This window comes from Enhydra lutris, unplaced genomic scaffold (genome assembly GCF_002288905.1).
Source record: "Enhydra lutris kenyoni isolate GAN:26980312 unplaced genomic scaffold, ASM228890v2 scaffoldscaffold68, whole genome shotgun sequence".
Lineage (NCBI taxonomy): Eukaryota > Metazoa > Chordata > Mammalia > Carnivora > Mustelidae > Enhydra > Enhydra lutris.
In genome coordinates this window covers 2,601,916-2,624,118 of record NW_019154152.1, presented here as the reverse complement: position 1 = coordinate 2,624,118, position 22,203 = coordinate 2,601,916, and the positions used below count along the sequence as shown (strand labels likewise).

At 44.6% G+C, this 22,203-nt stretch overlaps 2 protein-coding genes across 4 annotated transcripts in view; one reads left to right on the top strand and one right to left on the bottom strand.

Annotated features, from left to right (window-relative positions):
* Positions 1–9,602, top strand: part of LOC111159391 (ubiquitin specific peptidase 47) — a 111,544-nt gene extending 101,942 nt beyond the window's left edge. For all 3 annotated transcript variants that reach the window (XM_022521808.1, XM_022521810.1, XM_022521809.1), the window contains exons 21-28: positions 1,035–1,210; positions 1,569–1,649; positions 3,434–3,549; positions 3,904–4,022; positions 6,054–6,184; positions 7,930–7,977; positions 8,070–8,200; positions 9,020–9,602. In XM_022521808.1, coding sequence (XP_022377516.1) covers positions 1,035–1,210; positions 1,569–1,649; positions 3,434–3,549; positions 3,904–4,022; positions 6,054–6,184; positions 7,930–7,977; positions 8,070–8,200; positions 9,020–9,194 — 977 coding nt within the window. In that variant the 3' untranslated portion in view covers positions 9,195–9,602. The remainder of the gene's footprint in view (positions 1–1,034; positions 1,211–1,568; positions 1,650–3,433; positions 3,550–3,903; positions 4,023–6,053; positions 6,185–7,929; positions 7,978–8,069; positions 8,201–9,019) is intronic.
* A 5,132-nt stretch (positions 9,603–14,734) lies between these two features.
* LOC111159415 (dickkopf WNT signaling pathway inhibitor 3) overlaps positions 14,735–22,203 on the bottom strand; it is a 51,424-nt gene continuing 43,955 nt past the window's right edge. Inside the window, exons 5-8 of the mRNA XM_022521860.1 lie at positions 19,640–19,732; positions 18,305–18,449; positions 17,194–17,350; positions 14,735–16,315 (exon numbers count right to left, since the gene is read on the bottom strand). Coding sequence (XP_022377568.1) covers positions 16,096–16,315; positions 17,194–17,350; positions 18,305–18,449; positions 19,640–19,732 — 615 coding nt within the window. The 3' untranslated portion in view covers positions 14,735–16,095. The remainder of the gene's footprint in view (positions 16,316–17,193; positions 17,351–18,304; positions 18,450–19,639; positions 19,733–22,203) is intronic.

The window sequence follows — 22,203 nt, the reverse complement described above, 5'->3', positions numbered from 1 at the left end:
GTTTTTGTGGGTTTTTTTTTTTTTTTTTTTTTGATAGAGATCACAAGTAGGCAGAGAGGCAGGCAGCGAGAGGGAGGAAGCAGGCTCCCTGCCGAGCAGAGAGCCCAATGTGGGGCTCGATCCCAGGACCCTGAGACCATGACCTGAGCCGAAGGCAGAGGCTTTAACCACTAAGCCACCCAGGCGCGCCAGTTGTTGTTCTTTTAATATGAAGACCATAGTAAATAGAAATATTCCAGAAGTATGCTGATGAGTGGCTTATAAAGGACAAAAGAGTAATAAGCATTAGGAAAAAAATAAAGCTCACCAAAAATAATCTTACTACATTGCCATGAGAGCTTTTATGGAAATTTGGAAGAAGTGGGAGTTTCTGATCCATTTAGATACTCTTCCTATTACAGTCCAACCACATGATAAACAGACATCTTCATATGCTAGTCTTGACGTTTTTATTCTAGTAGAAATCCCGAAACTAGATTTACTAACAATTTCTGAAGCAATTACTAGATAACTGGCACTGTGCTAAGAGCATGATAAAACTATGACATACTCTTTGAATTCCCACTGCATTCCCATGAGGCAGGTGCTGTTCTCTCCATTGTCTAAATGAAGAAGTGGATGTATGGAGGCTGGGGGCTTGCTCCCAGACGTCACAGAGCTAATTAGAAAGGAGAAGAAAAGCAGGTGTGGACCCCAGCCAGAGCCACATTATTACTGTGTAGAACTAGAGATGTTATGTAATTGAAAAATTCCTGCAAGCTTGGTTTGGAATTCAGCAGCCTAAATAAACAAATAAGAACTGAAATATCTCTGAACATTCAAAGCTGTTGGATTCTATCTATCTATCATATGCTCAGTGTCCATGTTTTTTGTCCATTCAGTGTTGTGTATGAGCTAAAAGTCAAATAACTAAAAGGGGGTACTTTTTTCCTGCTTACAGTAAAATAAAAAGCATATGATCTGTTTTATTTATATTCTAAGAGGTTTCTTTTACATTTTTTGTTTCTGTTTTGTTTTGGTTTTTTTGTACTTAGGGTTGATGGTGCATGTTGATAAAAGAATTACTCTGGCTGCTTTCAAACAACATTTAGAGCCCTTTGTTGGAGTTTTGTCCTCTCACTTCAAGGTCTTTCGAGTGTATGCCAGCAATCAAGAGTTTGAGAGCGTCCGACTGAATGAGACACTTTCATCATTTTCAGATGACAATAAGGTTGATTAAAATAATTTTGAATAATTAGAGTCTGTTTTAAATGATAGATTTGAGAACATCTTGCCCTATTTCCAAGTAAGGTGAAATAGATAACCCTAAAGGGTCATTTTATTTTTATGTTTAGTGGTTATTTGTTTTTGTTGTTGTTGTTCTTCTTCATTCATCTAACAAACATTTGTTAAATGTTAACTGTGTGTCAGTTACTATTCTAGGTGCTGGGAATCAGAGGTAAAAGATATACCTGTTCTCAAAGAGTCCATAATCTAGAGAATTTTTGAAGACCAAACTAAACAATGTGGGGAGAATGGGTTGCTTATTCTCCTGAGATAATACATCTAAAAAATGTTCTACTTTATAGATTACAATTAGACTGGGGAGAGCACTTAAAAAAGGAGAATACAGAGTTAAAGTGTACCAGCTTCTGGTCAATGAGCAAGAGGTAAGTAATACCCTTCAGAGCAATGTAAGATCACTTTTGGTATTTAACGAAAACATACGGTGCAGAGATTTTATGACAAGTCATTTTATTTCTTAAAGCAGAGGCCAGCGCACTATTTCCAGAAAATATTTCAGTTGTGCAGGCCATACTGCCTCTGTTGCAGCTACTCATTCCTGCCACTGTAGTACAAAAGCAGATACAGACAATACATAAACCAGTGGGACTAGCTATGTCCCAGTAAAATCTAATTTATAAACATAGGCAGCAGGTGAAATGGCTCTCAGGCATTGTTGGGGTTTTTTTTTTGTTTTTTTGTTTTGTTTTGTTTTGTTTTTTTGCCATCCCTCTGCTTTAAAGTTATTACAAATGCTGGAGTGAAGCAAAAATGTCCTGCTTTTAAAAGGGGATTTGTTTGTGCTTGTTTTCTACAAATAATCGTGTAGTGCAGGAGCACGAAGTACGGGACAGCAGTTGATCTGTGGCGCCCTCGTACAGGACTTTGGTTCCGAGAGTTGTTTTAGTATTTAGCAAGCTTTGACCTAGCAGCATTTACCATATGCTCGCAGATATTAACTTCTTTAATCCTCACCAATTAGCTGTGATATGAGCAGTATTTATTATTCCCATTTTATAGATAAAGAAACTTAGGTACAAAGAAATTATGCAATTTACCCAAGGTCATACAACAGATGCCAAGCTATGGCAAATACCCTGAAGAAAGAGGCAAAAATCCCTGTTTTCAGGATGTTTATAACATCTTACCGAGGACCTAGATAAGTGTGAAAACCAAACAACAAATGTAATAATGGCCCTCCCTCCCCATCCACAGGGGATGTGTTCCAAGGTCCGTCCCTCTGTGGATGCCTGAAACCGCGGATAGTACCACACCCTACATACACTATGCTTTTACCTAGACACGCACACGTTGATGAAGTTTAATTTACAAATTAGGCACAGTAAGAGATTAACAATTACCAATAATTAAATAGTACAGTTTTAACAGTATGCTGTTATAAAAGGTATGTGAATGTGGTCTCTCAAAATATCTTACTGTGCTGTGTTTTCCCTTCTTGTGGTGATACAAAATGATAAAATGCCTGTGTGGTGAGGTGCAGTAACGGTGCATGATGTAGGCATTGTGACTATTACAGTGTAGCATTAGGCTGTTAGGGACCTTCTGACGATCTGTCAGGAGGAGGATCATTTGCTTCCAGACCCCATTTGGCTACAAGTAACTGGAAAGGCAGAATGGGAAACCATGAATAAAGAGGGACTACTGGAAGGGGATAAACTCTTCCTAAAATGCCTTCATTTGTTCAACAGATATTTTATTGAGCATCTATCATATCTCTTCTGTGTGAATGTTTCTTCCAAGTTTGGAGTTTGCAGAGACAGTGTCCCTTCTGAGACAATGAGTAAATGTATTTGGAGAATTACTACGCATTTCCTTCATTTTAGTCCATAAAAGTGATTCTTTCTACTTTCAAAATGGTGATCATTTAGTTATAAGAAGAGAAATAGGACTATCATTTAATCTTCATAATGACTCTGTGAGGGAGACACTGTCCCCAGTGTACAGATGAAAAAATGGAGGCATAGAAATGTTAAGTAAACTTGCTCAAGATAGCAGAGTTAGTAAGTTGCTGATGGCAAGATTTGAACCTAGGAAGATAGATTGCTAAACTCGGGCCTGTAATTGTCACACAATAAAGTGCAAATAAAATGTCTCGTATATTCCTACTTGAATGTGTAATTCAGTTCTCTGATGATGTTTATATTCCTAGCCATGCAAGTTTCTGCTAGATGCTGTGTTTGCTAAAGGAATGACTGTACGGCAATCAAAAGAGGAATTAATTCCTCAACTCAGGGAGCAGTGTGGTTTAGAGCTCAGTATTGACAGGTAAAGTAAAATTACAGTGTCATCAACAATTGGAAGGCAGACTATGTGGTCATTTGATATGGATTGGTATAATTTTCTAAAACTAGAATTAAAAATTCCTGTACTATCCAGAATTTTAATAGTACAGATTAATTTTTAATAGAACTAAACAAAACTATTAGAATTTCTTTGAACTTCCTCTGTAGACCCTAAATTTGAAGTTTGAGGAACATATCATTATATTTTTCCCAGATTTTAATGAACTACTTGACTTTTATATTTAAACATAGTTCATTTTTCCTTGATATCAGATTCATGTCATTTTTTTAAGAATCTCAAAATACCGTAGTTTAAAATGTCTTATCACATTTGTAGATTTCGTCTAAGGAAAAAAACATGGAAGAATCCTGGCACTGTCTTTTTGGATTACCATATTTATGAAGAAGATATTAACATCTCCAGCAACTGGGAGGTTTTCCTTGAAGTTCTTGATGGTATTATCCATGTTTTTCTGGGAAAATATCAGTTAGAAATGCTCTGGAACTAATAGAAGCCTATTTTTTTTTAATCACATACCATGTTTTCTTCTGTTTCTAGTCTGGGTTCCACTTACCTTTTAAATATTTATTTTCTGTAATTTGGAGAATATTAATTTCTCCTTACAGGGAACTTAAAGTTTCAAAGTTGCATTTTTAGTACTTTTTACAGAAAATTCTTCTAACATTTCTTACTTGGGTTTATTATTTAGTCTCTACATTATGGGTTATTTTGTTGAGGGTATTGTATTGATAATTGATCAGAGATTTTGAGAACAATAACTGTATTAGTTTCCTAAGCTGCCATAACAAAGTACCAGAGACAGGATGGTTTAAACAATAGAAATTTATTGTTTCACAGTTCTGGAGGCTGGAGGTCTGAGATCAAGGTGTCAGCAGGGTTGGTTCCTTCTGAGAGCTGTGAGGGAAAACTTGTTCTGTGTCCCTCTAGCTTCTCGTGGTTGGTTGGCAGTCTTTGGTGTTTGTTGGCTTGTAAATGCATCTCCTGATCTGTGCTTTCATCTGCACATGATGTCCTCCCTGTGAGCTTATGTGTCTGTTTCCAAATTTCCCCATATTATAAGGACACTGGTCTTGCTGGATTAGGGCCCACCCTAATGACCTCATTTTAACTTGATTACCACTATAACAACCCTGTCTCCAAAATTGGTCATAATCTGAAGTACTAGGGTATAGGACTTCAAATGTCTCTTTGAAGAGACACAATTTTGACCTGTAACAGTAACATAGAAGAGGTCTTGTGTTTTTCACACCTCCTGGTTTTAATGCTCAGCATTGGAACATTTAAAGTACTGTTTCTCGGGAGGAGGTAATAGGAGAAAAGTTGACTTTAGGGAGATCATATTAAGGCAACAGCTAGTTATGTTCTTTGGTGACTGCTATTGCCTAGAAAGACTTTGATTTTCCTTTTTTTTCCTCCATAGAAATTAACATTAACATATAAGATTGTGATAGTTTTCAGATAGTTCAATAATACTAACACCTCACCTATTTCAGGATATTTTGGGTCCAGTTTGTTTGAAATTTCAGTTGTTAAAGCTGTGATTACTTGACAAGTTAATGGGAGAGATAAGGAACAACTAGAATACTGTCTACCATGCTGTGTAGGCAGGTGCTCCAGACTGTGAGTCCTTCTCTGAGCGTCTGGAGCCTTAGAGAATAGTCACTTGGTCTGTGTAGGCCAGGAGGAGATTATGAAGAACATAGAAGTTCCCCTTGTTAGGAAGGATTGAGATGGATTCACTGCGAGATCTTACTGGATGGTGGGTGCCTGCATCAGTATCATTTCAGTATATATTTTAGTATCAAAATAGTTGAGGAAGAAATAAACCATGTGATTAAATCTAAGAAACATGTATTGACCTGTAAATAGCCAGACACTGCTAATGTCTGTTGCTACAAAAATGAATTCAAGAACCAGTGATTGTCCTCCAGATGCATAGTCTGTAAGAGAACCAGAACTGCAAACCTGTAATTCCAAAATCATAGGTACTAAGGACCAAATCAGTAGTTTGCTCTTGTGTACACCAGAGAAAGGAGACAATTGAGCTGGGTTTTGAAGAATCAGTAAGTTTTGAATAGATGAAAAGAGGGATTAATGATAGCCTGAGGGAAGAAAGAAGATAAAGTGAAGATGATTTGTGGGGGTAGTAGCCAACACAGAGGCAAAGATTGGCAACCGGAGAAGAGAGTCGTTGGTAGAGCAGTGTCCAGCAGGACTCAGGAGGGAGAATTCAGAGTCCTGATGGAAGGAAAGCTTGCAAAAGAGTAAGGAATTCTCCTCAGAGACTGGAGGGAAGAGAGGAAGTACTTTATTCTCAAAAACTCCTCAGGGTAATTGGGTTCTTTTATGTCCACTAAGCATAACACTTGAAGTAAATCTTTTTGTGTAGTCAGGCAATACAGAAAAAGTCCAAGTATGAACCTCTAGAGAAAAGAGAAAGATGACGTAATCTTGTATCTTCATAGGGGTGGAGAAGATGAAATCCATGTCACAGCTTGCAGTTCTGTCAAGAAGGTGGAGACCTTCAGAAATGAAGCTGGATCCCTTCCAGGAGGTTGTGTTGGAAAGCAGTAGTGTTGATGAGCTGCGAGAGAAAGTAAGTTCATTTTAAACAAATTGGACTAACGTGTTTTTCTCTGTGTTGCTTAAGAGAGGGCCTAGGAAGTGAGTGCCAGATACTAACGTGGCAACCTTTCTTTCTTTGTCTCTTTTGTACCTTGTGACACCTTGTCACACACCTTATTTCTTCAGGCTCTTGGTACATTGAAAAATTACACTGGCTTTTGGCCATCCAGAAGTTGATCCTCACTTTTAGTTACTTAGATCAAGTTTGTCCTGAGTAATTAGGATTAGTTAGAAGTTACTAGACTAAATTGCTGCTCTGTTTTAAAAAGCTAAATGATGTGGAACTGAATAAAGAATCCAGGTGAAGTCCTCTTCTGCATTATTCATTTCAAAGGTGGAATTCGGTGGCTCTCGGGATTGGGTGAATTATTCATAAGCACTACTAGGACAGTTAGCATCTTGAGAAAAAAAGTTTGTTTCCATAATTCACACCAAACACAAAATACTAAATATATTAAATTTATATAAAGGTAAAATAAAATGATAACTGTATTAGATGAAAATATTGAAAATATTTTTATATCCTGGAAAGGGAAAGATATTTGTAAGCATAATACCAGAAACTAAAAAAAGAAAAGATTGTATAAAAGCATAAGCCTTCCACACACAGCCTCCTCCCAATTTTTTTAAAATTTATTTATCTGACAGAGATCACAAGTAGGCAGAGAGGCAGGCAAAGAGAGAGAGGAGGAAGCAGGCTTCCTGCCAAGCAGAGAGCCCGATGCGGGGCTCGATCCCAGGACCCTGAGATCATGACCTGAGCCGAAGGCAGAGGCTTAACCCACTGAGCCACCCAGCGCCCCCTCCCCAATTTTTTTTTAAAGAACCCATAAACAAAGATGAAAAACAAGAAAGGGGAAAAATATTTAAAACAGACATGAAACGAGATGGTCTGTATTTGTAAGGAGCCACCACATTAGTAAGAAAAAGATGAACAATCTAATTTTAAAATAGGCAAAGAACTTCATTAGGCAATTTGTTGAAGAAGAAATACAAGTTAAAATAGTAATAGCATTCTTTACCTCTTAAGTGGTGAAAATTTAGAACATCAAAAATACCTAGAGTCATCAAGGTTTAGGAAAAACAGGCAATATACAACTTGTATATTGTAGTTAAGCTGATATAATTTTTTCAGGCTTCCGTTTGGCATTATCAACATTTCAGATGTGCAGTTCCACATCTAAGAATTCAATCTCAAAGAAATAATTGCAGAAGTATGCAAGGATATAATCTTGGAACATTGAAAAGATAAAATTAAATTTAAAAAATATGCAAAGATACTCATGAAGGTATATAGTATAGCATTGTAACTGGGAAAAATTAAAAACAGACTTGATGTCCATTGGGAGGGAATAAAATAGTATATTAAGCTAATGAAGAGAATGAGGTTACTCTGTATCCTATTCTTAGAAATAGTCTTATAAAATTATTCTATAGAGATGTTTCATAAATATAATTTTATGTATTTTAGAAATATGTAGTTTATATATGCATAGGAAAGGATCTGGAAGGAATATATTAAATTTGTATTTCTGGGACATGGCATTTGCAGGGTGGAAGGGAGACAACTCCTCTTTCTGCTTTTTCTAATATTTTATATTAAACATTACATCTTGGAAAAAAATCAAGCTATTTCTTTGTGGGTTAAATGGTTGATGACTTATTTTAGCAAATTTATTTTTTTTAAATGAACTCATAAAGTGTTTCCTTTTACAGCTTTCTGAAATTAGTGGAATTCCTTTGGAAGATATTGAATTTGCCAAGGTAAGGCACTAAGAATGTTTGCATTTGGGTACTGGTGCTTAATAAACAGGGCTAACAGCATGATTTATTCATTCATTCATTTTTTTCCCTAGGGTAGAGGAACTTTTCCCTGTGATATTTCTGTCCTTGATATTCATCAGGATTTGGACTGGAATCCTAAAGTTTCTACCCTGAATGTCTGGCCTCTTTATATCTGTGATGATGGTGCAGTCATATTTTATAGGTACATTTACAATGTATTTGTTATTCCCAGTGATGTAACATTTTTTTTGTTGTGCATAGTATCTTGTTTTCTATAAATACCTTTACTATGTTTATGATATAGAGTGGCTCTGATCAGTAGTTAATATAAGAGCCACGCATTACATTTTGAATTTTTCCAGTAGCCACACTTAAAAAAAGTAAAAAGAAACTGGTGAAATTAATTTTAATAAAATATTTTAACCCACTGCGTCCAAAATGTTATCATTACATGCCATCAGTATAAAAAAAAAAGTCACTCGTGAGATGTTTTATGCTCTTTTTCTTATAGTAAGTCTTAAAAATAGTGCATGTTACACTTTCAGTAGGTCTCAAGCAATTGGTTGGGACATGGAGCAAGTGGCTATTGTGGGAGCCAATGCAGATACAGAGGAAAAAGAATAGTCATTGGAGCCTGAGGCAGCTAGGAGTTCAGATTAGGCTTTGTTAGCTCCTCATCTGTAAAATGGTGACAATGATGTCAGCCTTGCAGAACTGTATGAGAACTAGAACTATTGCATTTCTTAAAACTGGCATAGTACCTGTTACACATAAATATTCAATAAATGATAGCTATTATTACATTAGCAGTAGCATGAAAGTTATTCTGTGCCATTTTTAGAAGTGAGTGCTGTGTTAGTAAACATGTTTGAAATCTAGGACATCTTAGTATGAGATGACTTAACTTTACCAGTGACCGTCAGATTTCATTTTCTCACCAAGGAGCATTATAACATTCAAGCATAAATCAATAAAGGCAGATAGCTGTACTGACCTAATATGTAATTAATATTTTAAACAGGGATAAAACAGAAGAATTAATGGAGTTAACAGATGAGCAAAGAAATGAACTGATGAAAAAAGAAAGTAGTCGACTCCAGAAGACGGGACACCGTGTAACGTACTCACCTCGGAAGGAGAAAGCACTAAAAATATATCTGGATGGAGCACCAAATAAAGATCTGACTCAAGACTGACTCTGCTAGTGTAGCATTTTCCCTGGGGGATTTTTGGTTTTAATTAGATGGTTCACTGCTACTGTGTAGTGCCATTATGGCCGGACATGGTTAGGGGTAACCCAGTGACACCAGCACTGATTGGACTGCCCTTCACCAATCAGAAGCTCAGTGCCCAATGGGCCACTGTTTTGACTTGGAATCATGTTGTGCACTATAGTCAAAAGTACTGTAAAGTGAAAAGGGATGTGCAAAAGAATAAAAACAAAAACAAAAAAAAAAAAACAAAAAGCAAAACCTGCTACTAGAAAAGGGGGAAGGGGAATGAGTACACTTCTTTTATTGCGGACAAATGTGCACATAGCTGCTAGTAAAACTAGCCTCAAACAGGATGCTCATAGCTTCATAATAAAAGCTGTGCAAAGGCCATGAATGAATGGATTTTCTGTTTATTTCACTGATACACACATTACCTCACTGACAATTCGGAAGTAAATGCAACGTGTGTTGACCTTTGGAAAGCAGCAAAAACGGGAGCGGAAGAAAGAAATTCTTAGAACCAGCCATAACCCAGTAAAGAGAATTGTGAAGTTGTGGTTTTATTTCATTTTTTGCAAAGTATTAAGAACATTATTCTGGAACATCAGAACGTTTCCCGTAGACCGCTCCCAGCAGATAGCAGCTCAAATTGCTGCAATATTGTAATTATAATTGATTGTACTTAAGTTATGGATGTAGAGAATACGTCTCATTCATTCAGCATGTAAATAAAATTGATCCTATTGAGTTACCATAATTGCAGTTCAGCTACTTCCCATGGTTATTCTTTTCACATATCATTCATGATGTACATTTGTGTACATTGAGGAGAATAGCAGTCTATGTAAATGTAATCCTCAGTGAGGCTCCTCAGTGCTGGGTCCCATACGATTGTATTTGCCCTTGTTAATGAGGTTTTTCTGTTGAGTGGCTTCAGTTTTTTTTTTTTCTTTATACATTTATTTTTGAAGATTTACTTCAAGTTTGAATCTTCTAGAACCCTTGTAAGTCCCACTTTAATTTTTGGAGTTGATTTGTAGTTCCATGTAGTTTAACTTTGCAGAAGTGTCATAACATCGTGTTGAAAAAGCTTGCTAGTAAGTCAGGTCGTGGCACAGGCCGATGCGGTCGACATGATTTCATTGCAAAGTCTATACGAATTGGCAAGTTTTTGCTTTGCTAAATATGACTTCAATGAACACAATTCTACATAATTTTTGAAAATGCCATCTAATTTATAAAAATCAATAAAAAGGTTTTGGTAAAACTTTTTCATGCCAGATGCTGTTTACAACAATGAACATGCCAATAAAACATTTGTTCATTCTGTTGTGTTATTTTAGTCATTAAACTTTTGTGGATGAAGAATCTGGATTAAGAATAGACTTGTTTTCTTTAACATTTTGTAACATGTACTGAATAATCTCATTTCTGTAAGGTCCCTCTACAGGAAAGCTCTCTGAGATGAAAAGATGTTAATATTTAACTTTGGAGGATCCTGTCAGTATTTCAAAATCAGCTTTTTACCTTATTTCCTTTTAAGAAAGATAGAAAATAGTATTAGCAGATGTTGGCTCTATAGTTTGAATATAGTAATTGAGAATTCCATAATACCTTTAAGGTTTCTTGAAATCCACAGGGGATGGGGGGGGAATCTTTCCTAAGATATTTTTCTGGCTGATTTTTATTCCATGTAAACCGTGTAGCATTCTGCTAAATTTCACTGAAGTACGTTCCAAGTTTGCGTTAGTGGAGTTGGTGTTCTCCGAGGAAAAACTTGGAAGCATTTGTGGTGCATTGTCTTTCAGATCACTTGGATTTTCTGATGTAACACAACAGCCCTTTGGCTCTAATACAGGCTTACTTCCTGGGAATATAGGGTTAATAAATGAAGTTTCTGCCCTTGAGGACCCACTCTCTGTGGAGAAGAGGCTGATTGTTAACAAAATGGGCTTTGGCTTTGGTTTGGTTTCGCGTTCCTTTAAGAGGGGGAAATGGTAAAATTCTTCTCACACCTGCTCCTCGGTCTGTGCCTTCTGCCCTGCTTTTTGTGTTGGTGGTTGCTGCTTCTAATTGCAGGAAGACTACAAATGCCAAGGGTAAAGAAAAAAAGCTCCCTGCTTTTCAGTGCCTGATAGAGTGAGAACACGGTGTTGCACTTTAACAATTTCAGCAAAGGGGTGGTGAACTTTTCAAACTCGATTTGTGGTGATGGAAATGGTAATTTATGTGAGGGAAGTTAACGTGTGCCCACCTCCCTCAGATTCAGAGAATCCCGTGAGGACCCATCAGCCAAGAGGCAGAGCACAGACTGTGTGGGGCCAGTGACACAAACCACATGCAATAAATTGTGACCCTGTTCCTCACAGGTCACGCCAAGGTTTTGAAGAGCTTCTACCGTGGGACAGATGGGTTTGCGTCAGGCACACCAGGTGAGAACCAAGTAAGTACCTATCAGGCAGGTGCTGAAGGTGAGGGGTATGTTCTGGTCAAAGAAAACCTTGTGCTTTCAGGGCCATGCTGTGTCTAGCTGGTCTGTGCAGAAGCTTGCTAGCTGGAAGTCCACTTGCTAAACTAAGGAAGTGTAAGGAAGGGCTAATAATCATAATGAGATAAAAGTAGGGAAGGAGCCCTACACTAGAATATTCAATGGTCTCTTTCAGAATGCATGGAAATTACTTAGAGATTCTGAGAAGTTGAGGGCAGTGGGAGGGAGACTGCGAACCTATGCCACAGCTAGAAAATCGTTGCCAGGCTGCACTGTTAGGAAGGGTGCTGTGTCCTGTCTAGGCCAGGGGAGAGGGAGAGAGCGAAAACTTACAGCACGGTCTAAGCTAAATGAGTGCACAGAAACAGAGCATTTTTAAATCTGGAAGTGACCTGTGAATGCATGGAATACAATAAAATCATTTATTCTGGTTCATTCGCTTTCCGGTTGGGAAAATTCTCCCTCTGAATTTTGTCCCTTTGTTTAGCATCAAGACCCTAACTAACTCCTTCGCACTTGTGACTTACAAATTATAGTCTAAAGTATATGGAATAGGGGATAATCTTTTTTTTAAAGATTTTTATTTTATTTATTTGACAGATCACAAGTGGGTAGAGGCAGGCAGAGAGAGAGGAAGGGAAGCAGGCTCCCTGCCGAGGGCTCCCTCCCTTCGGGGCTCAATGCCAGGACCCTGGGATCATGACCTGAGCTGAAGGCAGAAGCTTTAACCCAGGCACGCAAGAGGGGATAATCTTAAGTAGCAATTTTTTTTTATTAAGTAAAAACTATTGCATCTAAATTCTTTTTAATTTTTGAAGAATAAGTCAATATTTTGGTCACTAGTCAGAAGCCTTATAAGGCAATTCAAGTCTTTTAAAAAAGCAAAACTGTGCATGACGTATAGTTTTCTGAGGGGCTAGAAAATATTTTCATCAGGTTTGCAAAGCAGTTCAGGGCCCAAATAAAGCTTGTGGCCAGTCAAGACCAGGTGTACACTTGAGTATTCTCAGTGTTGTTCCTGTGGGGAAGGAGGGTGCTATAGGACCACTTGGTTACATACAGTGTTTTCAGAACTTGGCTTTTAGAAACAATCAAGAGTGTGTGAAAACGTGTGATCATTCAGAAAAGAATGCAGCGATCAGAGTGGCCAAGATAGGAGGGCAGAAAAGCATCAGGGAGGAATGCTCTGACCCTTCCCCGTGCCAGCACCGACTCTTCCTCGCCTTACCAGCTACTCTGCACCGGAGAAGCAGGTCTTCTGACTGGTTAGAGCTGGAGAACTCACCAAACCAAGAATTATTAGTGGACCCTATAGCTTTGCCTCAGAAATGGGGACCATGCTCCCTCTCTTTGTTCCCGGTCTGCCTCTTTCCCCAGTACAGAGGGCATACTTAGTGTTCAGCTTCTTTTATAATGCTTGAGTAACCCGTTTAAGGAGTACCAACTTGTTGAGATACGACTATGCAGGAGTTCTGTTTCTCGAGTGAGTGCCAGCTGTGTGTGGCTGATTCAATTTCCCACCGGAAGTGGGCTGGAGCAGGATGTACCTGCCCACGAATTCCGTGAGGGAAGGACCAACTTTTCTCTCATGTACCACCGTCTCCTGGCACCTAATAGGTAGGGCCTGACATATAGTAGGAACTCTGAAATTTTTGTGGAATGAAACCATTTTAAGCCTCTCCTCCAAACACCTGTTCAAATTTACCTTACTTTCCAGCCTCTGTGAATTACTCTGTTTCCTCTCTATACCATCCCTTTTTCTTGCCTGCCTCCCTCCCTCCCTCCCTCTTACCGCTGGCTCTGAATGCCCTTTCCTATTCCTTCTGACTACCTCATAAACTCCTGTGAGCTGTGAGAGCTGATCCCCATGCCAGCTCTCCCAAACCACGTGCTCCTCTGAGGCTCCCGTAACACCTTTCTGATACCGGGCTCACTGGTTTGTGGGTGCTGAGTTCACTGGGCCTCTCTCAGGAGGCTGTGATGATGCATTCAGGGTAGGGGCCCTATCTGGATCTCTGTGGCACCCCCAGAGCCTATCGCAGTACCTGGTTCGAGTAAATACTTGCTGAGTAATAAGGATACAGAACGGTCATGATGACTTTGACATTGAATAGAGAACAACTCTGTATTTGATCCTAAAATTACCTGTATATCCTGAGCAGACTATACTAGATACTGTTTTTGTTGGACTTTTAGCTCTATCACCTCATTTTTTTAGTTTTATTTATTTGACAGACGGTGAGAGGGGATCACAAACAGGGGGAGTGGGAGAGGGAGAAGCAGGCTTCCCGCTGAGCAGGGAGCCCCGTGCAGGGGTCCTGGGATCATGACCTGAGCCAAAGGCAAACGCTTAGTGACTGAGCCACCCAGTGGCCCTATCAGATCATATTTTTGAGCTTCCGTTTTTTTCATCTATTAAATGAAGAAAATACTCCTAGATTCAATGAAGATTAAATGAGGTAATATAGGTAGACTGCCTACTCTGGCGCCTGCCACCCAGCTGACCTTAATATATAGTAGTTTTATTATTACAGCCCCTGAAGATCTGTGTTACGGTTCAGAACCGCATTTGAATAAAAAGAGTCAGGGGCGCCTGGGTGGCTCAGTCGTTAAGCATCTGCCTTCAACTCAGGTCAGGATCCCAGGGGCTTGGCCCCAAGCCCTGCATCAGGCTCCCTGCTCAGTGGGGAGTCTGCTTCTCCCTCTGCCCCTCCCCCTAGTCATGGTCTTTCTCTCTCAAATAAATCTTTTTTTTTTTTATGAGTCCTATACATTCCATTCACTCTTTCAGAAGACACTGAAGTATTCACATTCTTAACACTAATCCCTGACAAAAATGGTTAGCATTTCTAAAATATTTTGGTGCTATAACAGGTATGCTTCACTTGTCTGGAAAATTCACTTATGTGGCATAGTTTTTTGGTGTTTTTTTTTTTTTAAACGATGCAGTTCATTTCCATTTTATTTTTTCTGGATAAAAGTGTTATTTATTCAAAATCAAAAGGAAAAAAGACATCCAAGAAACTACAAAGGAGTAGTTTAAGTGATTTATGCTTGATTTTTTAAATGCAACATAGGTGTTTATACATAATTTAAAATTCAAAGCATGCTTATACAATCGTGTGCAATTTTAAAATTTAATAACTCTGGATGAATACATGATGGAAACAGTCCATGGCACCTGAAAATATCATTTACAGAATAGCATACAGTCCAGTGCTCTCTCAGCTTGGATATTACAACCATATTTCATAGAGCCTTGCTTTGTTCGATTCTCTCCATGTGGTTGATAACGGTCTTCAGTTGCTGGTAAGTGATTTTGCAAATTTCATTTATAATCCTGGCCCTACCATTACTTAAGTACTGTTTCTGGCAAGTTAACATATATATTCTGCACCAATCATGTACTTTCCAAGTCACTAACATAACTGCCATAGGGGGACAATGTCAATACCATTCGTTTCTCCGCTGGAATTAATGCCCACCCCCACACCAGGGAGAATGCTATGTCTAACAGTACAAGTTTAATCTTAACAGTGAACTAGATTGACCTTAATTCCAGATATGCCTCAAAAGAAAAATTCCCATCCATCATCCTTTTAGAGGGTACTTTAGGTGGCATTGGGCTGGCAAGGAGGGACAGGGAAAGCATGCACATGGACCCACACCTGGGAGCAGTCATGCTCTGGTCTCCACTAGCTGTGTGACTCGGGCAAGCAACCTGATGCCCCTGAGACGCCAAGATGCTGACAAATGGGGAGACTGCCACCCTCCCTGCCAGACTATGGTGAAGGGTCTGAAACTGCTACCCTCGCACAGGCAGGTGCCGAGGAATACTGCTGACAGGACAGGGACGCACGTGACACGGAGTGAGCAGAAAACGTCACCCGCAGCCGTGGAAGGCACAGCTTGCCTGTGCCCATGGGAAGAAATACATGGAAAATTCCTTTGTTACATTTCGCCAGGTTTATGTTGGCAAAGCAGGGCACTCTCCTCCACATGTAAGAGAGTCCACATTTCCCCAAAACCCATCACGGGGACATCAGCATCCTTTTCCGTCCTCTCCCCTCCTCCAATTCTCAAGGTGATGTAGAAAAAAAGGAAATGTGCCAGGTGCCAGCCAGCAGAGGCCGAGTGGCCCATACTCTGGACCAGTGTAGCAGCTCCCCACCCTCCCACACACCCCCGTGGTCCCCAGGCACCGGGACTGTGATGGACGGCGCACAGTCCAGGGAGCTGGACAAACGCACAGCTCCTCGTTTTAAGCCAGAGGGAAAATGTACTGGGAAGAGGCCATGGAAAAAAGCCCAGTAAGCCCACACCTAGAGGACACAGCTGGGGAAATAAATTAGCTATTTCTATCGCATGTCTACCGCGCACAGAGCAGGCCTCCGTCTAAATCTCCTCTCCTTCCAGCAGCTCAGAGGCAGCCCCAGGCTCCCCAAGCGCCATCTCCACGGACAGGCTCCTTTCCAGGTTCTCCAGCTCCTGGCGCACCTCTTCAATGAAGCTGCCGTCCTGGTACTCGTCGGGGGCCTCTCTGGGCACCAGGCTGTCTCCGGCGTCGGCATGGCTCCCTGGGAAGGCCGGCTGGCACACGTACACCAGGCTATGGCTGGGGCGACACGGGGGCTGGGCTCAGCTGCTGGGAGAGCTGACGCGGGGCTCTCGACGTGGGGGGGGCCCGTGCCAGAAAACAGGGCCCTGGCACTGAGCTCACCTTCGTACCTCCTCTAACGCCTCAACGGGGTCTTCCCTCCCTGTCCACATCTCACCTTAGGAAAGTCTGCTGAGGGAGGGTCACTTCCCGAGGGGCGGCTCCCCCACCTCACGCAGAGGCCTGTCCCGGAGACTCTCGGGGGCAGGCCCTGGGCGCTGTGGGGCCCGAGGGCTTAGGGCAGCGCATAGCCCCTCTCAGCCACCGGCCCGCCTGCCAGATCTGCTGCTCCCGTGGGGAGCCGCAGGCCTCGTGAGGCAGGGCCAGGGGAGTCCTCTTGTCTGCCCAGCCACCCCAGATTCTGGAGGGTGGTGGGGAGAGTAGTGCCGGCAGGGAGGCCACACCTAGATGCTTCATGGTCTCTCAGCAGCTAGGGCACTATGAGTGGTGCCCCATTCGGAGGGCCCACTCTCCTGGTCTCCCTCCTCACTCACCTCTGCCAGCTCTTCCTCAGTTTGTCCTTCACTGTGAAGGGCCTGGGCTCCCGCCTCAGCCCCCAGCTCTTCTGCCTCTATACCCCGTCCCTGGGTCACCTACTCATAAGGCTTCAACCGCCATGCAGACAGCTCCAGATCTGTACCCCCAGCCACAGCTTCTCATGAGCCCCAGACGGACAGACAGGACTGCTGGGAGACTCTCCACCTGGATGACCCAAGGACACCGCCACTTAAATCTGTGGGAAACTAAACCCACATCACTCCTCAGCTCCTGAGATCCCACTGGGTGGCCCCTGCTCTGCTCTTGACCTCCGACGGGGAGGGCAGGCAGGGCCTCACCTGTGGGGCTGGCAGAGAAGGCCGCTGGCACACGGGCATCGGTCCAAAGCTCCATCAGGCTCTAACTCCCAGGTGATGAGGTCCAGAAGCCGGCTGGCGGGGTCATGGCACAGCTCACCCTCCACAGGCAGGGGTGTGCACACAGGAAACAGCAGACCTGGGACCAGGGCAGAGTCATTCCCTGCATGCCCAGCATGGAGCAGGGAGGCACCACGGAAAGGAGCAGAGAAATGGGGGGCAGCCCCGACCTTCCACCCTCAACCACAAAGCGGAGATTAAAACTGAAGAGGTGGGATGGGAAGAAACAATGGCAGGACGGGCTCCAGAGGGCTGGGCCAGTTAGGGAGGACCGCATGGGGACGCAGACTTATGCTGGATTTTAAGGCCAAAGGTCTGGAGAAATTGGGAGTGTAGGAAAGGCCCTTGGGGCTGGGACCGGGGCCAATAAAGGCCTGGGTTGGGCGTGGTGGGAAAGGCTGGGAGCCCTGGAGAGAGAGGGCGGACAGATAGGCTGCAGCTGGCCTTGAAAGGCAGACTGAGGAGTCTAACTGATGAGACAGAACAGAGCGACCCCAGCTGCCAGAAGAGCCCCACTGAGAGCTGACTTTGGGGAAAATGGCTGGGACAGCAGGGACCAGGTGGGCTGGGGCTGGCAGAGGCTGAACTGGGGAGGCAGCTACGGGAGAGGTTTTCAGAAACACGGCAGGAGGGGAGAGTGCCTGAGCAAGCTCCCCCAGGAGCAGCCATGAGAACGGAATGGGAATAGAAGGGGCCCACCCTCAGGAAAGAGGATGGAGAGCTGGAGGGGTTGTTCAAATCCCACCCTTTGGGGCTGTTCCTCCTTCCCTGGAATCATGCATCCTGAAGGAAGTTTGAATTTTCTAGAAGTCAACAGGGGACAGAGAGAGAGAGACATGATGGTCCACTGCAGGTGGGGACCTGCCTCAGGCAGAGGTTCTAGGACCAGGACACACACTGAGCGGGCATCTGGGGGCCTGCCAGGAGGTGGGACCCCAAAAAGCTGTGTTTGGCGTGGATGGGGCCCCAGGAAGCCTGGTATGGTGGAGCCTGGGACAGGGCTTGTCCCATACCCAGCGGAGAGCCCACCCACCTCTCTGGAAGGCACAGCATAGTCCGGGCTGGCAGTCCCTCTGATTGTCACAGATGGTCCCATTGCCCCCTTTGGTGGCTGTTTTGGTGCAGTGACCCCAGACGCACAGCTGGTCTCCACAGCACTCACTGTCCCGAGTACAGAGCTGCAGAGAGGTGGGCAAACACTAGCAGGCCAGCTCCTGTACGGGAGAGACCCCAGCCTGCGCCCGCTCCGAGCCCTAAAAGCCTGAATATGCCACGGCGGGGGGGGGGGGGGCGGTGGTTAAAGCACACATTCTCCTCACACTGGGGTGGCATGGGGGCAACTGAGGGCTTGGTTTGTGGGGCTCTTAGTGGAAGTCACGGAGGCAGAGATGGGAGATGGGAGCGGTCAGAACACTGGAAAAAAGCACCTGAGAGGGCCTCTGTACACCTGGGTCTTCCTATGCAACTTGAGATTTTGCATAGGATGCAGTGTGTCCTGCAGACGCCCCCCCAGACTGGTGCCTTGTCTCCTTTCTATTAGCTCCCTAGGTCAGGATGGAAGGTGGCTCCCGGTTCACAGATGCAGGCAGCAGCCGGATTTGGGAGCTAACTCAAGGCCCAAGTGTGGAGGCCTTGTGGGTGGGGCGGGCCCATGGGTGCCTCCGCTGGGACCCCGCGGTGGCGCTCAGACATGGCGGGCGTGGGGGACAACGGCAGCTGCCTAATCACAGGTGGCACCGGACAGGGGAGTGAGAAGCCCTGTTTTCCACACTTATGCTATGTTCTTGTCTTCTTCATGAAAAAGGACAAGAGAAGTTGATGTGCCCTTATGGCATTGTCCAAAACATCTGTTGGGTGGAGGGAGTTTCCGCTTCCCTGGCTTCGTGCTTCCCTGTGAAGTGTCTATTAGGGCCATCCTCTGGCTTCTTCCCAGCTTGCCTTCTGCCTTCTCTGGGCAGGGTGGAAGATCTGGAGTGTGGGAGTGGGGACTGCAGTAGTGTCATGGGCTGTATCTCTGGGGATGGGTCTATCCCAGGGGAAGGAACGGGGTGGGGCTCTGCCTTCCCTCCTTCCCCCTCTCCCTCCGTCCTCCATGAGGCAGGCCATGAAGTTAGGGACCATGCGGCAGGGGAGGATGTCAGTGGGTCTGCAAATGGCTTCCTAGTCCCTCTAGGAGTTGGCCCCATTGGGCACCATGGAGAGGCCCTTCCCAGCATGGACATGGTTAAGGGCCCCACCGAAGTCTTCTGGAAGCCCAACTGAGAACCATAGGGCTGCTGGCCTTCTCCCCCAAGTCCTCTTCTCTGGGACGCAGCCCAGCCCCCAGAGTCCCTCTGCTGCAGCCGCAGAAGCCTCTAGGCACACTCACTGTCTGCGGGTCCCGGCAGGGCTGGCAGGTGTACTCGAAGCTGGCGAACTGGCAGTACCTGGTGGGCCCGCAGTCCTCGTCAATGATGCACTCCTGAGGAGAGGGAGGGAGCCGCGTCATCCGTGGGCGGTGGAGCTGAGCCCACAGTGCCCTGGAAGGGCAAAGCCCCTTCATCCCAGGCCCCACAGGCTCTGGGGGCTCCAGAGGGGCTCCAGAGAGTCTCCAGACTCCCCTCACTCCAGAGCCCAGCTGGCTCCTGCTGCTCAGCTTCCGCACCCTCCCGGCCAGGCGGGCCCTCGCCCACACAGCTCGCCCGGGCGTCTGCCCTCCGGGCTGCCGCCCCAGTTCACACAATGGCATCTGTGTGCAGCACCCCTCCGACCACCACACACACACACACATCCAGGGCGGGGAGCGCAGAGACGCGGGCCCAGTCTCCAAGCAGAGCAGATGGAGTTCATAAACGCTAATGAGTTCCAGCCCTGGGACGGCTACACAGGAGGAGCGGGAGCCCAGGCTGTTGACCAGGAAGGAAAGGGGCCATACAGGTCTCCCTGGGGCCCCCTCTCCTCCGAGTCCGGGTCCAGGTCTGGGTCTGCCAGGCAAAGGCAGCTGCTGGCTTCGGCGGGGCGGGGGGGGGGGGGGGCGGCTGGCATGGGTGCTGCGGCCCAGGTGCCCATCAGGCTGGAGAAATGGGGGAGAGAGAGAGGCCCCGGGAAGGCCTGGTGTAGGGAAGAGTCCCCATACCCCAAATTAGCCATACCATGTTGGGGGTCCCCTTAGCCTCTCTGAGCCTCCATTTCTAGGTTAGCGACAGGAGAAAGTAATCTCTCCCTGCAGCCTGTTGGGCAGAGTCATGAGATAGATCCCTCCCGCTCCCCTGCCCCCCTCCTCTGGGGCTGCTCCACGGGTCACTGGTGGTGGGTCTTGTCATGGCCTTAACATGGCAAGGTGGGGCAGCTCAGCGAGAGGCGCCCTTCCTCTCAAAAGGAGGGGTAAATGCTTGTCTTGTTCCCATACCAGCAACCTGAAAATGCTCAGCCAGGGGCAGAGGGAGGCACTTTCAGTCTGACTCCAGAGCCCATCATGGCTTGAGAAGTCCACGGCGCAGTAAGTAAGCCATAAGACCATCACGCCCTCTGGACACACTCAAGTCAGCCAGTTCAGCTGGGAGAATCCAGGTCCAGACACTTCTTCCAAAGCAGAAAAGCAAAAGCATGGGGTGGGAGGGAAGGAGAGAGGGCCAGCGGGCACTGAGGAGTTTCTCTGAATCTGGCCATATCTTCAAGCACTCGGATGTAAACATAAATATGAAGAAGTCCTTGCCCTCAAGAATTTATAACTCAGCTGAAAACAACAACAACAAAAAGGCAATCTAATAGAAAAGGAGACAAAAGACTTGAACAGACAACTTAGGATAATAGAAACCATTCCACCTCTTCACACAGAAAAAGATGTTTAACCTCACAAATAATTGACAAAATGCAACTTAAAAGAGCAGGATACCCTGTTTTCATGTAGAGAGGACACCAGTAAAAAAGGTTAATACCATCTGGAGTGGGCAGAGAAGTGCCCCACCCCCAGAATGTCCACATCCTACTCCCGGACCCCGTGGATGCATCAGGCTACAAGGTAGCGGGAAATTCAGGTCACAGGGGGAAGCTGGGATGCTAGTCAGCTGCCCTGATGATAAGGAGAGAATCCTAGTTATCCAGGTGAGCCCAGGGTAACTGCAAGAGGCTCTGAAATTGGGAGGGGGTGCAGAAGAGGCAGTGTCGGAGAGACGCCTGGTTTCCCTGGTTTTTGTTTTTTTTTTTTAAAGGCTTATTTATTTGAGACAGAGAGTGCACACATGCACGCGTGAACAGGAGTGGGGGGAGGGGCAGAGGGAGAGACGAGAGGATCTCAAGCGGACTCCTCGCTGAGCAGAGCCTGCCGTGGGGCTCACCTTCACAACTCCGAGATCAGGACCTGAGCTGAAACCAAGAGCTGGAGGCTCACCTAGCTGAGCCACGCAGGCGCCCTCAGACTTTGTCGGTTGTGAAGGTGGGAGGGGCCACGGGCTAAGGAAGAATCTCTCCCGGAGCCTTTAGGAGGATAGCAGTCCTACTGACACTCTCGTTTCAGATTTCAGCCCAGCGAAGACCTGCGTTGGACTTCTGACCTCCAGAACTGTAAGACGACCAATTTGTGTTGTTTTAAAGCCACTAAATTCATGGTAGCTTGTTACAGCAGCACAAGGACACTAATATAATATCCAGTATTGGTAGGGAATTGAGGAAAGAGGCATTGCCACATGCTTTGGGGGTAATTAAAACTGAACAAGATGCTTTTGTGGGCAATTCATCAGTATCTACCCCCAATTTTTTTTTTTTAAATATTGTATTTATTTATTTGACAAAGAGACACAGCGAGAGAGGGAACACAAGCAGGGGGAGTGAGAGAGGGAGAAGCAGGCTTCCCACCAAGCCGGGAGCCCGATGCGGGGCTCGATCCCAGAATCCTGGGATCATGACCTGAGCCGAAGGCAGATGCTTAACGACTGAGCCACCCAGGTGCCCCCA